The sequence below is a fragment of the Lepidochelys olivacea genome (genome assembly GCF_965140295.1).
Source record: "Lepidochelys olivacea isolate rLepOli2 genome assembly, chromosome: 4".
Classification (NCBI taxonomy): Eukaryota; Metazoa; Chordata; order Testudines; family Cheloniidae; genus Lepidochelys; species Lepidochelys olivacea.
The window spans coordinates 22,026,228-22,043,393 of record NC_140414.1 but is presented as its reverse complement, the minus strand read 5'-3'; the positions used below and the strand labels follow the sequence as shown (position 1 = coordinate 22,043,393).

The 17,166-nt window shown below is 39.8% G+C and overlaps 1 protein-coding gene across 4 annotated transcripts in view; it reads right to left on the bottom strand.

The window, feature by feature from the left end:
- FGF5 (fibroblast growth factor 5) overlaps positions 1–17,166 on the bottom strand; it is a 38,130-nt gene that overhangs the window by 5,020 nt on the left and 15,944 nt on the right. The window contains exons 2-3 of one of the 4 annotated variants that reach the window (XM_084627509.1): positions 14,684–14,787; positions 3,458–3,561 (exon numbers count right to left, since the gene is read on the bottom strand). The exons of 1 other annotated variant lie outside the window; for it this stretch is intronic. In XM_084627509.1, coding sequence (XP_084483635.1) covers positions 3,458–3,561; positions 14,684–14,787 — 208 coding nt within the window. Of the gene's footprint in view, positions 1–2,865; positions 3,562–14,683; positions 14,788–17,166 lie in introns of those variants that run through there. 2 more of the 4 variants (XM_084627508.1, XR_014711515.1) reach the window with 2 other exon arrangements.

The following is a 17,166-nucleotide window of genomic DNA, read 5'->3' as shown; positions in this document are numbered from 1 at the left end:
GGTTCTTAGCTTTGTAGTCATAGAAATAATCATTATCTCCATTGGATTACTCACATGGGTAAAGTTATACACATGAGTGCTTGCAGGATGGGAGACCTAGTTGGTAACATTGGTGGTCCTTCTTGTGGCAGGATATGGGCTATCTCTGAAAGAATCCTAAATGAGTTCTTTTGCCAGGGACACAGAGATCTGTTTATTCTGGTAGCTGCTATTACTAAAATGTGACGCTAAAGTTACAGCTGGATTTTGGATTTGTTATGAGGGGCAATACATAGATAAAAGAGAAGAGTGTTCTTTGTTGTACAAGCTGGGCTATCTGCAAAGATTCTTCCCTCAATGTAATTTTTTTAATTTGTGTTTTGTGATAGAAGACAATTACATGTAATAAAAAATTCTGACTATATTTTGTTTGTTATTATTCTATCAGTAAAGACAGTTCTGCTTATTGACATCAGACATAACCATCCACGTATTGTATGTGTAGGCCCTCCGGGTAATGAGGATTAGGAAGGTATTGTATTATATATGTCTTCTGCAAATGTGTTCATTCAATTAGTTAATTTAGGTAGCCCTATGCTTCACTGAACATTAATTATATGTAATTGTGTATGGCTGGTAAACTGTAGATAAGAAGTGCAATTTGAATTTTTTAATTTTAGTTTAGCATTTGAAATTAATGAGCACGGGCGTGCATAACACATCTTTGTTGTTCCACTTTAACTTTGCTGTTGCTAATCAAGTTGAAATAAGTGTACAAGAGAAGTGATTGGGTTCTTTTGGCATCATCTAAAATAGGTGGAGCATGTAGTACAAAAGGAGCATGTATCCCCATTTTGCCTCACTCTTCACTGTCAACAATATTCTCTCCTGCCAAACCCTTTAATAGAAACATGTGTCGTAGCCAATTTAGCAACATCCATTCTTCATATTCAATCAAAACGTTGTAGGATAGTTGACAGAAGAAAGGAGAAATTACACAACTATGTTTTAAAATTAAACACAGTTATACTTGATTATGGCAGCACCATCTCTTGTAGTATGTAGAGTGTATGCATGTGTGCAAAATCTCTTTATTCCCATTATTAAAAATAAAGACACTACATAGTATGCTAATATTTATACTGTGTTAAATGAAATGTTTGGGAAAAGGTCTTGAACTCAACTCGAAACAATGACGGATGAAAAGCCAAGCTTTTAAGGGAAATAATGTTTTGTATGATTATTGATTTTTTGGTAAAATATTTGAAAGTAGCACATGGCTTTGTTATTACTGATATGCAACTAAAATATGTTAGTACAGTTAATGTGGGCGTTTTGATTCAACTAATGCAAGCCATTGTAAAGTCTGTTAAGGCTTAATTGGTGATCAGTTTCAACTCTAGTATTTTTTGTACATACACAACACAGCTAGATCTGTGTGTATGTCCAAAATTCTTTTATATGCATATTTAGTTACTAGAAAAAATATAAATGAATAATTCTTGACATTTAAAATCTACACCACTCTACCATAACTGGAAAAAATACTTTCAAAGGTTCAAGTAGCTATAATATTGTTTATTGCCACATTGCCATATTTAAGATCAAATAAAACATTTTTCAGTGTGGAGTGTATATTAATCAATTAAATAAATAAATCGTATAAATCATATGAGTTAAAACATTTGCAGAACTATCTTCCATTTGGAGTGATAATGAGCCAAATGCTCAGTTGGAGTAAATCAACATGGCTCCATTGAAGTCCATGGGAACGAGGCTGATTTACACCAGTTTAGGATCCAACCCAAAGAACCTAATTCTGCTTTTAGTTACACCCATGCACCTCATTTGGCCCACTGGTTGGTTATCAACAGCAACTCACACGTTCTCGGAATAGGACTGATTCCTGTAGTGCATGACCAGTCTTTAAATTCACAGCCCATCGTTTTGTTACAAAAGGCAGATGCACTCACAGGAATCATTTACCTTTGGAGTAGGAGTCTCAGGAGAGGGTTTTACTTGCTGAGTATAATGATGACAGCATTTGATAATAGGCCATGACATTGATGGCTGTTATCTGATACACCTATGGAATGGCTCTTGCCTCCCTTTGTTTCCCCTGAAAAGCAGCTCCATCCCTGTGGACCTATAATAGCAGGAATGCCACAGGGTCATGACAGAGGTATTTTAAACACAGACTTCGAAATGATAGTTTGATGGACAGAATAAGACTTATCCTTCCAGCTGTTCAAGAAAGAGTAGGAGTGGGGGACTGGAATCAGGGTCATTTGTAAATGAAGTGTTCCCCTCCATAAACTTGAAACTCATTATCTCCCTTGAATAAAAGAAAACCCTTCCCAAGTTTAAAAAAAAAGAAAGGATTCAACATCATGGCACAAATTACAATGTACGGATTTCAGAGTAGCAGCCGTGTTAGTCTGTATCTGCAAAAAGAAAAAGGAGGACTTGTGGCACCTTAGAGACTAACCAATTTATTTGAGCATACTCTTTCGTGAGCTACAGCTCGCTTCATTGGATGCATTGTTTGTTTGTTTTAAAGAGTTGAATTCTAAGAGGAGGAGAATCAAACTTTAAAAAAAAGACAGACTTGGATATACGAGTTTGAGGTACAATCAGAAGTAAAAAGTGCAGCAAAAAGAGAAGATGCAGGGAAAAAAATCCTTATCAATTATAACTTTGAACAAATTGCTCAGATGAACATGATTGTAAAAAATGTCATTAGTTAAAATAGTGAAAGTAAGAAAATATGTTCAATGTAGAGGTACCCTTTTGATGCTTCTGACAACCAAAATAAACAGAAGTTCATAAAATATTTTATCGACACCAAAAGTGTATTCTTTGGAAAGCAAAAAATTAAACTGATCCATCAGACATTGTTTCAAAATGTACAGTCCAGTCTCAATGCTTTGGAGAGTAGGAAAGTGAGAATGCTATTTAAGGCAAAAAACAAAAGCCTTTATGTTCATTTGACCTGAACCACTGCTTTCCTCCCTGGGGCCAGATGAAGAATTCCAGTTCAGTTAACACTCTTGACTATCAAAAAGCAATTTGGCTGGGGTCAAACTGAAACAAATGGGTATCTCCCTTTTGACCTCCTAATGCAGCTAAGTGTGATCAAGGCCCTGTCTGCCATTGTAAGCCAAGGACTCGCACACGCACGCAGCAGCTCCTGAGAAAAGTGTTCCTCTCTAACGATCAGTTTAACGGCTATCCAAAGCGAAACTTCAGCCTGTATTTAACAGTGTTGGGGTTCTTCCGAGGCACAGACAAAGAGACCTTTGGTTTTGCTGGGGTGGAGGCAGGTGACTTTTTCTTTTCAGGAACAGTGACGGTGAAAGACAGTTCCGGCTGCTCCGACTGTTTGAACCTTGGAAGGAAATGGGTGGAGATGTGCTGGGGTTTCACCCGGGGACTGCAGCCTCTTTTGGCTTTGCCCCTCTTGTTCAAAGCCACATACCATTCTCTCCCAGTCCTTTCGGTCCTGTAAACTGCCGAGGCATATGTGTTATAGCTGTTTTCTTGAAACCTCTCCCTGAACTTGCAGTCTTCTGTAAATTTGGCCTAGGAAAACAAACAAATAGAAGTCTATTGAAAGATTTTTGTTTTACCAGGTAAGAAAGGAGGTCCAACAATGTCAATATAGGTGCCTATAATTTAGACTCCTCAATTCTTATATAATTGCCTACTTGAGTGGCCTGATTTTCAAAAGTGAGGCGCACCCAACAACTCATTGATGCTGCTTGGGTGCCTAGCACTTTTGAAAATTGGGTTATTTATGTGTCTAAATGTAGGTTTAGGAGATTAACTTGAGGCACTCATTATTAAAAATCTTGGCTGGAGGTATCTATCATCTGCCTCAGGAGTAACCTTCCCATTCTGCTTCTCCGCTATCCTCCACCAAAAGGAAAAATGCCTCCTTGTCTCCTTTGCAGCAGCTCCTTCAATGAATATTAGCTTTTTCTCTTTGGTGTGTCTAATTTCCTGCCCTCACAAAAATTGCTTTCTGCTGCATTGCCACTTAATAATCCAGAATGACAATTTGCATGCAGCTTTTCATCGCTTCACTGCACATAGTCTTGATCACACCGTTGTTTTAACGCTGGGTGTTTTGTTGTCGCTTGATAACCTTTAAAAATGCCTTTCAGTCAAAGAGCATTTTTCCTTGCAGAGTAATTGTCTTGGTTGTGCACCGTTTCCCAGCAGACAGACTTCCATGGACTTCAGGCGCCAGGGATCAGGCCCCAGACTGTCAGAGTAAATCTGAACATCCCATTGAGAAACAAACCCTGCGCAATCTGAGAGGAAGGTCCACGGACGGCTCTGAATCCACATAGTGGCAAGAATGGGGTTGCATCTGTAAGGTGCCAGATACCTTTATACAATACCAGGTATAGCTATATAAAAGGTAATTAATAACCCTTTCTTTATTAATAAAAGGTAATTAATAATTAATAACAAGAAAATGATGTAATGGAAAATGTTACACTTCCGTGGAAATTAATCTGTTTTAGTGTATAATTCAAATACTACTCCGCGGAATATCCAGTCTCAGAGTGCCTCAGCTCACCTCCCATGTTGTTGATGTAAAGGCAGGTTCTGTTCCTTTCCAGAAAATAAACATATAAAGGAAATTGTAGGTGCTAAATCTTTTGCCAGAGGCACTAAGGACCAAATCCTCAAAAGTATTTAGGCTCCTCGCTCCCATTGAAATCAATGAGAGTTAGGCCCTAAATACCCCTGGCTTCCATTGACTTCAGTGGGCTTTGGATGAGCCCCTGGCTTTGACAGTTATCCCAAAAGAGTTTCTCTCTTGGGCTGAGACCTTGCAAAGATTTATGCATGTCCTTAATTTCACACACTGGGAATAGTTCCCGATGGGCACATGTGGCCAAGGCACAAAAGTTAAGTATGTGCGTCTTTGCAGAATCAGGGCCTTCTAGAGCTGGGCAGAGATTTTCAAAGCAGATGGGAGGATTCAATCACCAGCTCCCATTAAGTTGAGTGGCTAAATCCCCTAGTGAACTTTGAAAATATCAACCCTAGTCTCAATAATTTTTCATGAGAACACTGAAACAAGTCCTTTCTTGCGTGTGTTAACAGAGTGCAGGAATAAGGCCAGTCAGTTCATCAGCCATAAAAAGTGAGAAGTTGACGTTTTGCCATGGTCAGACATCAGGGCAGCTGTGAAATGTAAGCTAAGTAAATCTCCGCCTAGATGAAATCACAGGAGATCATAGTGCATTTTTCCTAATGGAAGGGCTGGATACTGAGATGTATGTATAAATACAAAAAGACAGAATAGGGCCTTAATAATCTTCAGACACACACCTTTAAGATTTTTATTTATTAATATTCTTAAGCAGCAGCCCTCCAGGAATTAGCCACTTCTCGCATCTAATGATGAGAGAGTTAATTGGTGTCCTGAGATCATCTAAAGTGATTTCTAAGTGCAACAAAGTTTGATTTCAAAGTAGATTATTCAAATCTATTTATTTTAAAAGGGATGCTGGGCTTTTTAACTTAAAAGTCTGATGCAGTGCAAAGCAAAAAGAAACAATGTTTTAGAATCAATTAGAAAATGGTCAGATTTGCTTGATATCGCATTATTAAACCCATATTTTGTTTAAAGGAGTTGAATTCTAGAATTCAAATGGCAATGTCCTTGACCTGTATTGCATCTTTTCCATAACAACTTCACTTTAATCTCCTTTAGGTCTTTGCTTGAAAGAAGAAAGAATTGTTTTAATTATGCATTTTTGCTTTCTCTGCCTTTTGTTATCCAACATGATGTGTTATACATAAATGAACATTCCTCTTCCAGAAATAAAGGCTTGAGCTAAATTCCTAGCCACTCTCTAAAACACTGAATCCTGGAACCCTTACTTACATGAGTAATCTGTTACCCTGAGAAGGATACAGCATTGAGATGGAAAAGAGACAAATCCACAAAGAGGAGGAGTTGTCCCCTGAAGATTTCTTTGTTGAGGTTGCTGTCTTTGCATGGATCTCTCCCAACACAGACAGTTATGGGGTTAGGGAACTTCAGGAGAAAAGAGGGACAGAGGGCCATGCGTTGGTTAATCCCAGAGGATACCAGTGGTAAATCCAAGTAAAACTCAATGCATTCTGGGACAGCACCAACTGCTGTGAAGAATCACTTCTGCTCTTGGCATACCCCTGGATGGGGATTTCTGGGTGCATCCACCAGCAAGGGAAGCCTGGCAGCATGGGTCAGTTCCAAGGCACCTGGAAGCCACTGTGGAGACATGCGACTTCCACACTGCTAGTTCCTAGGGGGAGAGAAACTGCACGCACCGGAGAGGCCCAGATTACCCATTGTCATAGTACAATCAGTGGGCTACCAGTGGTGTCTCAGAGGAGGACATGTCTGCACTTCCCCACTTTGCATATTCAGAAGATGGAGCATGCCCTGCACCCAACAGAAAAGACCAGGGGGCCCATGAACACTGCTGGCAGGCTCCAGGGATCCATGCAGGAAGTCAGGGCTATCTGTGCAGAGGTCTTGACCCAGTGTCCCCCAGATTGCTGCCAACAGCTGCCACTGGGACTTCCAGGGAGGGGGCCTTAGAAAAGATAGCACTGCCTGCGGCTATCATCCTCCCCAGCGTTTCTCCACAGGGCTGGAGTAAGGGACAATATTCTCCCATGCTCACCATGCCCAGTATTGCCCTAACCACTCTCCCACAACCTCGATTCACCCGGCCTACCCAATCTCTATCCTCAGCCCTCCATATCCATGAATCATCCTTCCAGGGCTGGGAAAAGACAAGCACAGCCACCTGAGTAATACTGGCCATACTATCTTCTAGCTCTCTTTCTTTCTGGGATCAAATCCAAGTTGAAACCATAGAGGCATAGTGCAGACAAAACACTTATGGAAATCACTGTACTGCAGGACCCAGTCCTTACTTACCTGTGCTTTTAATTTAGTATTATTAATAAAATGGTATTTTATTGATTGCACTCAGAGTGTGTGGGTACTCGGAGACATTTTCCTGGGTTGTATTATCACCTGGTTATTTTTTTCTGGACACCAACTTAGTTCTGGCCTACTAGCACAATCCAAATTTTGTTACAGCTTTACTATTTCCAAGCAGGGGAGATCAAGGCTGGAGACATACATTACTGGGATTCTAACACTATCCTATCCTGAGTGATGGACCCCAAGAGAGTATAAAAGGTGGCTACATTCAGTACACCAGACATGTGTTCTGAAGGTCAGAGTCATTCTTTCTTTCTTTTTTTTCTTTTTTCTTTCTCTACTATAAGTCTGGCCATACAGGCTAGGACAAAGGAATTAAAAGTATTGATGCAATTGAGGGCACTGAAGCAGGTCTTCTGTTTCCTGCCAGGATCTGAATCAACGAAAAGAACAGGCCCTTTGTGTTTTGGGACATTACATTTGCTCAACTGCCTTTGGAATCAACGATGAGCGAACCCGTAGAACCTGAGGTTGAAATAGGGAGGCCTCTACCTGAATTTCATTTTCTTTTTATGAGTTGTTGCGAATATTTGGTGGATGCTTATTACTTACTAATACACGCATACACAGAGGTGTGCAAATTAAGCTTAAAATGGCTTCGTTCACTGTGAAGGTCAATAAATATATTAGAGTATGTGTCGGCGTGGCTAGAAGATTGCGGGCTCGAGAAGATACCCAACATTGACAATGCTGTACAGTATTAGGGGCAGGCTGCATAGCTAGAAGTTTTGCCCTTTGTCTGAATAATAAATCTGAAGAAATAAATCTGTCCTTTAGAAATCTGTTGAGTGGGAAATTAAAGATCTCAGGGGTCTGGGAGCTTTGGGAATCTCATTTGTCATTCCTTTGGAATTTCTTTGGAACTCCCAAGGGAACTGTGGTTCCCGGATAACACCTGGCCACCTTTTGGAAAAGAGAGTAAAGAATAACCCCAGTGCCCTGGACAACATTCTCTTTCTCAAAAAAAGAGCTTGCATTGTTCAAGGGTTTGGGCAAGCTATTGTCGCTGAGTCTATAATAGCTTTCACATTGAGCAATAATATATAATGACTTCACTATGGGCATCAAACTTTTATTTCAAAACTTTGGAAACACCTCTGGTATGAAAGGTTCTATCTACCCCCATGCATGCCCATCTAATCTGTCTGTCTGGTTCCTATAATGGCACCCACCATTGCTGCCTTTGAATGTCTCCTCAGAGGGGATGACTAGGGCTAGCTGAAAAATGGGAATTATTTTCTGTGAAACGTCTCACACAAATGTCATGTGAATTTTTTCACTGAACCTTCTGATTTTTTTGATGGCACAGCTAAAAACATGTTTCCATTCCAATCAAATGGGGTCAAAACAATTTTTTTTTCACTTTTTCATTCAAAATGAATGGTTCGTTTGATTTTTCAGTTTTGTTTTGTTTCAATTTTCCTCCCTTTCACTCCCTTATTTTCCCTATCGCTCTCTCTCCCCGCTTTGGGAAATGTCCCTTTGATTTCAATAGGGACAGAGTGATGCCGAGCGCTTTTACAAGTCCCACTCTCCGCGTCCAACATGGCAAGAGAACAGACAAACAAACACATACTAAAATATTTCCAATCTGATTCTCTTTCCCCTGACAAACACATCAGGGTCAGATACAGCACTTGAATTGTTTGCCAGCTGCCCAGTGACTTTCAGTGTAACAGCACACGTCAATAGAGAGATTCAAAGTGGAGTCCACATACTTGAAGTGATTTTTGAAATCTGAACAAGAAAGCATTTGTGACACTGAAAAGCCATTGATGGGCCTGCAGTTCAGCAATGCAGTGAGCTGAAATACCAAGTCGTTTCCATAAATAAATGTATGGGAGTACAATGAGGATCTCATCAACAAAGAATAACAATGTTGCTAAGAAGGGGCTTTACCCAGGCAGACTGTCTTACAACTTTAAATCAGGGCAAAAAAAGGAAAACCCGATTTTCTGAAAAATGTTGAAGTTGTTTTCATTTTGCAGGGTTGGCAATTCACTGTTTTTTTCTTTTTTGATTATAATTATTTTTTATGATTCTGCCCCACCCCCTCCCATTCCATTTTTCAAAAATTGAAATTTAAAAAATAAAACATTTTGCATTTTCAAAACCAGATGTTTTCAATTTTGAAAAGCAATATCTAACTAAAGCATGTTCCATCTAAAAAGCTGCAACTGACTCTATTCAACTCTACGTATCATTTGGTCACTGAATGTTGGCACCTGTTCAGAAACTGTTACATAGGAAATACAAATAGAACTATAGGGACAAGTCATAAAGTCAATTCAATTTTTAAATGAAATTCAATAGGAGATTTGCCTGAGTGAGGACTGAAGCATTTAGCCCATAATTATTAATTTAGAACAATTCTTAACAAAGGAAAATTACCTTCAACCCTGTAGGAAAATATTTCTGCATTTATGCTAATACCAAACCCTCTTTTGAGATCAAGACCAAACCAGAGCTCAGCCATTTAATGATAATAATGTTGAAACATCTAACTGAGGACTTAAAAATTAGAAAGAACCCATCTGTGCATGGAACTGATAATTGCTAGTTTTAATATTATTTCTGAATCCAGTTTCCTTAAAAATGAACCACTTTATAATTTAATTAAGTTGCCATCTAAAGAAAGACGGCTAATTTAAAGCACTAAGCTCAGATAAGAGAAAACAGGTCCTAGAGAATTGGTTTAGAAGGACCCCAAATAATTGTAGGAATTACTTTTATCTACAGTTCGCTCAAAGTCATCGGAATGACTTTTATATCAAAGAGGTGCAGTGAGTGACAGGCGCAGGATTTGCTTTGTACTGTTTAAAACTCATTAGGCCAAGAAATAACTTTATCCTGCCAGGACAGGAAAGAACAACAGATGCTGTTTTTGCATTATCTGCATTATTTAGCCCAGCAATCTTTAGACATTTGGGTCAAGTTTCTACAAATTTGTTGCTTTCATCTGACTGAGGAATCATGTGTCCTAACCTTTCAGTCTGACCTGTCTAATTGGTGTCCATTTATAACACTGTGGGGTTTTTTTTGGTGACAATTAACCATATGCTGACAAGGGTTTAATTTAATTTCTGCTAATGCCGGGACATAAATCAAAACTTAAAACGGAATAATGAAGGTATTGGATGCCACTGAAAAGAACAGATTCTTAAGCATAATCTAGCCAGTAGTTACTTGACTGTCCTGAGATTTATACAAAAGTGTTATTTTCAACATCCTCTTAACATTGAAGCTGCAGTTAAGGAAAACCTATTATGGTAATTGTAGGTGCCTTTATCTTTCTTTTCTGAAGACTCTTCTTTTTACAAAGCACCTGTGTTTTACTTAAAGCAAAAGGCCATCCCTCTTAGAGAGGAATGGTTTTATTCAGCATATTTTTCCTAGAGCATGCTGAATTTTCCTATTGCATGATGATTAAATAAAAAGAGAATAATCATGTTTATGCCTGTAGGTGCTAGGCAGCCTATCTTATAAATGACAATAAAAACCAGGGCTTGATTTGTGCCTCAGGATGGAGTGTGGCATGCAGGCACTTGGTATTCCCCTTGAGGCAGCTGCTCTCAGCCAAGAGTTTGCCCCACCTTGTGATGCCAAGTGGTGATACCATTGCCATCTACTAAGGGAAGACCAGCTTTAAATTGTGGCCTCTGGATTAGCAGAACTCGTGGGTATTCTGGCTGTGGGAAGACCCTGGCTGGCCTGACACACTTTGGTCACTCTTACTCATGTTCAGTAATACCTTGCTCTGTCATCCTGCCGAAATCAATACATCTCCCCATGCAGTCAAGGACTTCTCAGTGGGAGTAATGGTGGCAGAGCAGTGGAGAAGGATGCTCCAGTGAGTATAGCACTAACGTAGGACTTTGGAGACCTGGATCTAAGTCCCTCCTCTGCCACAGACTTTCTGTGCAGCCTTGAACAAGTCATTTAGCCTCCTTGTGCCTCAGCTCCCCGTAGGTAAAATGGGGATAATCACACTCTCCGACCTCACAGGGGTAGTGAGAGAATAAATACATTAATGATGGTGAGGTGCTCAAACAGTACAGTGGTGGGAACCATATAAATACCTATGATATCCTGTAGTCCTCTGTAAAATGCAATAGCAAGCTCAAGGCACTGCTGCACCCTGTTGCTATTGTCTGCAGCAGCCCAGTGGTGAATCAGCTCCCAGCAGTCAGTTATTAATGTGTTTCTTCTTGCCTTTTCATTCAGTTCAGAGAGCACAATGACAAAGAGTCAGATACAAAACATACGTTTCGCTTGATGCCCCCATCAGGCTTAAATGAAGGAGCTCTGCTGCTGTGAGCCCCGCATTGTTACCTTGCTAGAAGCCCTTACCAGTGGATTTGGTCTCCTTACAGCAGACGTGTCAGACTCATTTTGGGGAGAGGGTCAAATCTGATGAGCATACAGGTTTGGTTGATAAAGGTACTCGTGTTGATGTCAGGCACATAGATTTCTACAAGGCGTTTGACTTGGTACGACCAACATTTTGATTAAAAAAACGGAGCACTGTAAACTTAACATGGCACACATTAAATGGATTAAAAACTTCGGTCTCAAAATGTAATCATAAATGGGGAATCAACTGAGTTGGTGTGTTTCTAGTGGGGTCCCGCAGGGACTGGTTCTTGGTCCTACGCTATTTAACAGTTTTATCAGTGACCTGGGAGAAAACATCCCCGATGAAGTTTGCAGATAACACAAAACTATGGGGGAGTGGTAAATAATGGAGAGCACAGGTCACCAGTGCAGAGTGATCTGGATCACTTGGTAAACTGGGCACAAGCATATAATATACATTTTAATATAGCTAAATGTAAATGTGTACATCTAGGAACAAAGAATGTAGGCCACACTTATATGATGGGGGACGCTATCCCGGGAAGCTGTAACGCTGAAAAAGATTTGGGGGTCATAGTGGATAATCAGCTGAACATAAGCTCCCAATGCAACGCTGTGGCCAAAAGGATAATGCAATCCTGGGATGCATAAACAGGAGAAGCTTGAGAAGGAGCTGAGAAGTTATTTTACCTCTGCATTTGGCACTGGTGCGACTGCTCCTGGAATCCTGTGTCCAGTGCTGGTGTTCGCAATTCAAGAAGGATGTTGAAAAATTGGAGAGGGAGGGTTCTGAGAAAAGCCATGAGGATGAAAGGATTCGAAAACCTATCTTATAGTGATAGACTCAAGGAGCTTAATCTATCTAGTTTAACAAAGAGAAGGTTATGGGGTGATTTGATTATAGTCTGTAAGTACCTACATGGGGAACAGATATTTAATAATGGGCTCTTCAATCTAGCAGAGAAAGGTATAACATGATCCAATGGCTGGAAGCTGACGCTAGACAAATTCAGACTGGAAATAAGGCATAAATTTTTTAACAGTGAGAGTAAATAACCATTGGAACAATTTATGAAGAGTTGTGGTGGATTCTCCATCTCTGACAATTTTTAAATAAAGATGGGATATTTTTCTAAGAATTATTTGGAGCAAGTTCTCTGGCCTGGGTTATACAAGAGGTCAGACTAGATGATCACAGTGATCCCTTCTGGCCTTGGAATCTATGAATTTCATTTTTTAAATAATTGTCAGTTGAATGGGGTAAAATTTGAAGACTCCTTTCAATCCACTATGAATCTCCCACTGATTGTGATGGGAGATTTGTACATACAATGTGTTCTTTAGGTAAAAAACTACACTTGTAGTCATTATTGTTCTTTATTATTTGTTCGATACCTTGTCCTTGCAGTCAGTATTACTCAAAGGGAAAATCTGCTCCCTTTAAGATCACCATTACTTCTGCTCTAAGTGTCTCTTCTTTCTCTATCTTCTTCTGTATGCTTCTCTTCCTCTTCCCTGACTTTGTGTCTCTCCTTTTTTCTTCCCTCTGTATTTCCCTCCCTGCACTAACTCCCAATTCCCTTCTCTTCACTTGTAGGTTACACTCCCAACCCCATTCCGATTGCTAAAATAAGCAATGAAATGCTTAGACTGGCATTAGGTTTCAGAGTTAACAAATCAGTGAAATTAATGGGAGGCTGTGGGGGTTCAGACCTCTAAACGTTTCAGGCTGTCTGCAGACTCAGGCAGTGTAATTGGTTCTGTAACACTTGCTTTTTATTTGGGAGATTTTCTTCATAACCTTGAGAGCTAGAAACTTGCTTTTTGTTAAAATAAAAGCTTAGATTCTTCAGATTCTGGATTTACTATGTGGGTCACATAAATGCATCATCTAGGCTGAATCCAGATCACAGGTTGTTTGTATGACACCTCTGTGTTAAAGACATTTTCTTTTTTTAGGACTTACCCATTAGGATATATACATTTTAGGAAGTGTTATTTTTACATTAGCAGAGTAAATGTTATGATTTGTTACATTAATAAACATTCCCTTGTCCCCAATAATAGCAAAAGCAAAAAGGACAGAATATCCTTGATTTTTAAAAAGGTTATAGATATCTGGAAAAGCATATTGGAACCTATAGTATAACCAATATGTAGAAAAACAAAAGGGGAAAATATTTTTTAAATGAAATTAAATAGTCAAATGTTACTCTGATTTAAAAAATAGAAATAATGCTCTCACTTTGGGAGTCTGTATTTTGTTGAAATCTCACAGCTTACATTACTAGGGCCTGATCCTGTAAGGTGCCGAGTGCCCTCAACTCTCATAGTTTTCACTGAAGTCGATGGAAATTAAGGTCACACGGCACATTGCAAAAGGGCAATCAGCAGAGACCTGCTCCTGCTCCCATTGAAATCAGTAAGAGTTTTGCCATTATATTCAGTGGGACAAGAGGGGCCACTTAATACTTATGTGGCTGTATGAGGAATTTGGGAAAGTGGTAGAAGGAAGGGCTATGCGCACTTGTGTGCTGTATTCTGCAACAATCACTAGCCCCCAAATCAGGGACTAACGGTAAGGGGATTAGTGCATGGTGGCCCCAGGTAAAGAAAGCATCTAAGCATGAGGATAAGTTAAAGGGTGCGCTTAAGGTCAAACACATACTCCAGGTTAAAATACAGGCCCCTCAGTGACCTAGCTTTTCTGAATAGGGATACCTGCTTGAACTGGGGACATAGTATTTTCTCTTCTTTCCTTTTCTTTCTCCCTCTGCGTGGTATTACATGCTATTACAACTGGGATGTCTCCATTCCATCATATGCCCTCAGAGCAAACTGAGCTGAAGTGCCAAGTCTGCATCTTAATTTCCATCTGTTTCAACAAACATAGGATCTGACCCCAGTTCTGTGTCTCCTCATCTTTTTCTTAAGGAAACACATGGATAAAACTAACTGTGAAAATCTACTTCCTTTCTCTAATGAGAAGACATTATTGAACAAAGAGCCTACTGTTTTGAAGACAGAAATCTGATTGCCAAAAAATAAAATTCTTTGGTAAAAATGTAATAAATATTATCCAGAGCTTCCAATTTTTATATCTACCTGTCATCTAATTGTCTGTTTTTTACCTACCTATGGCTCCATCCTGAAAGGCACTCCTCATTGAGGTCATGGAGGTTGAGGGCACTCAGCACAGTACGTGGGTGCTGAGCACCTTACAGGATTGAGCCCCAGGAAAACTGCTTTTGCTACCGGGTACATGTGAAGTTGCCACAATGCCTTTAACAAACAATATATACTGGTAATTCAGTTTTTACTTACACTTGCATGGAGTTTTCCTTTTTTTGACATCGCTAAAAATTTGTTGCTGAAAACTCCTCGTATTCCTACAATCCCCTGAGACACAGCAAATATTTCCAAAATACCTAGGATGACAGAAATCCCAGAATAAATCACAATACTTTTCAGATCACTCTGACAAAAAGAAATCGTAGTTTCCTTTTGAAAAACCCCATCGTCCTTGGTTTACGCAATAATTTCACATTTGATTGTTTACTGCTTTGCTTATTGGAAATGTGCATTTATTTATATATGTCTTAAGATTGTTTTAAAACCTTAAGTCATCTTTCAGATGACTGACACATGATCATTAGAAATGCAGAGAATGTCTTTTGTTGGGTCCCGATCCCACAAAAACTTACGAATGTACGTAACCTTTAACATACGAGTAGTCCACTGATGTGACTGGGACTATTCATGTATATACTGTTAAGTATATGCATAAGTCTTTGTCGGATCAGGGCTAAATGCCCATACAATAGCCTATATCTCTGTTAAACTTAACAGACCTCTCTTCCTATGAACACACCAAAAAAACCCAACAAACTCTGTTCCGTTCAAAGTCGGCTATGACACAAACCAGCAGAGGCCAATCATTTCAACCATATGGCTCACTGACACTGTGTCATGCCATCAAAGCAATTATTTGATTATCCTGTTAGGAGACCTCTTGGCCAAATACATCTCAGCTGTCCCTGGTTTTCGGTGATGTCCCTTATTTCAGACCCAAATTTCCCTCCAGTTCACACAAATTTAGTCTCTCACATTTATTGTTATAAAGGATTTGCACCAGAAATACAGGAGTAGAACTGATCTGCATTTTGGATGACACATTCTGATTCAGAGGAAGTGTAGTTACTTCGGAGCTGGAGACGCATGCACAAGGTCAAAATCTTTTTTTTTTTTTTTTTGGCAGGGCTTATCGAGCTGGATAACATTAGTGTGTATTAGTGTGTCCATTTAAGACACCCTATTGGGGTATGTCTCTCATTTTAACATATGCAAAACTAGGGCGGATTAAATTTGGCTAAAGGGAAAAGCAGTGAAAATAAAGCATTTTAAATTTTGCCCCATTTTATCCAAAATGAAACCATACCTCCTTACTTACTGGTATATTGCACTATGGAAACAAAGTTACAGCAAATATAATTATGCTAAAGGAATATATTCCATGTCTTCTTAAGATTCGTATGGGTCAGATTTTAATACACTTACTTACATTGAGTAGAATCCTACTCAGCAAGCATTCCCACTGACTTCAATGGGATGTTTTGTGGAATAATACACTATTTAGTTTGACTAAGAATGGCAGAATCTGGCCCTAAGGGAATAAAATTTATTTTTCCCTTTCCCTATTGACTTCCATGGAACTACTCTGTCTGTCACCAGGGTATCTGAATTCCTTCTTTGAGTAAAGGATCAAGGTATATGGCCACATTTGGGCCTTTGAAAGCTGAGAGATATACTGGGCTCAATTCTTTTTCTACTGAAATCTCATGCTTGAGGACTTGGGCCCCAATTCAGCAAAGCACCTGAGCACATAGGGAATCCCATCACTAACTCAGCAAAGCCATTAAGCATGTGCTTATATCCCATTGAAGCCAATGAAATGTACAGATGGGTGTTCTGTTCATCCTATTCATAATATTGGGTGTCTCCAGGGAAATTTTGGACAGGCAGACAAGTGTAAAGTTTCAGGCCTATTCAGATTTGTTTGAACCAAGAAATGGATCTCCTTCTTTGCAAAGCTTCAGGACATCGCTGATCTAACAACTTGACTCGGAATTGCGGGCACTGACCCTCGGACTCCTAATGGGCTTACAAACTATCAGAACTACTTCTTGAGGTGGAAGGCTCAGCCCTTAGGCTCATGACTCACTAGAACTTTTAACTGAGGCAGGGTATATCTACACTGCAATCCAGAGATGTGATTGCAGCACATGTAAACATCCCCAAGCTAGCAGCAAAGCCTTGGTGGCACCCACCCACTGAGGACCCTGAGTACACATTCGAGCAGCCAATGTCTATACTGCCATAGCTTCCCTGATATTGTTACTCGAGCTACCTTTGATCCAGCTAAATCTAGCTAGATCAAAGCTAGCTCAGGTATCTTTACATGTGCTGCAAACACACCACCTGATTGCAGTCTAGACATACCTTGAGTTTGTAACCAGGTATTGACATAACTGGCTTTAAATATTATTTGCATGTCTAGTAACCATGGCAGATATAACAGTGTTTGTCCTAGACTGGCATGTTTGGCATCCTGTAACCAGGCTGGCACGTTGCTTTTTCCCTTGGGACAAGACTCCCTGACTGTGTAACTTGTTCTCTTTCCTCCTAGCTGTGGTAGGACACCCCAGAATGCATTGCCCAATGTTGGTGCCACTCTGTGTGCATGTCACCCAGGTACCCAACCTCCTAGTAAGGAATTATGGGATTGCTGCCCATTCCCCACCCCTCAC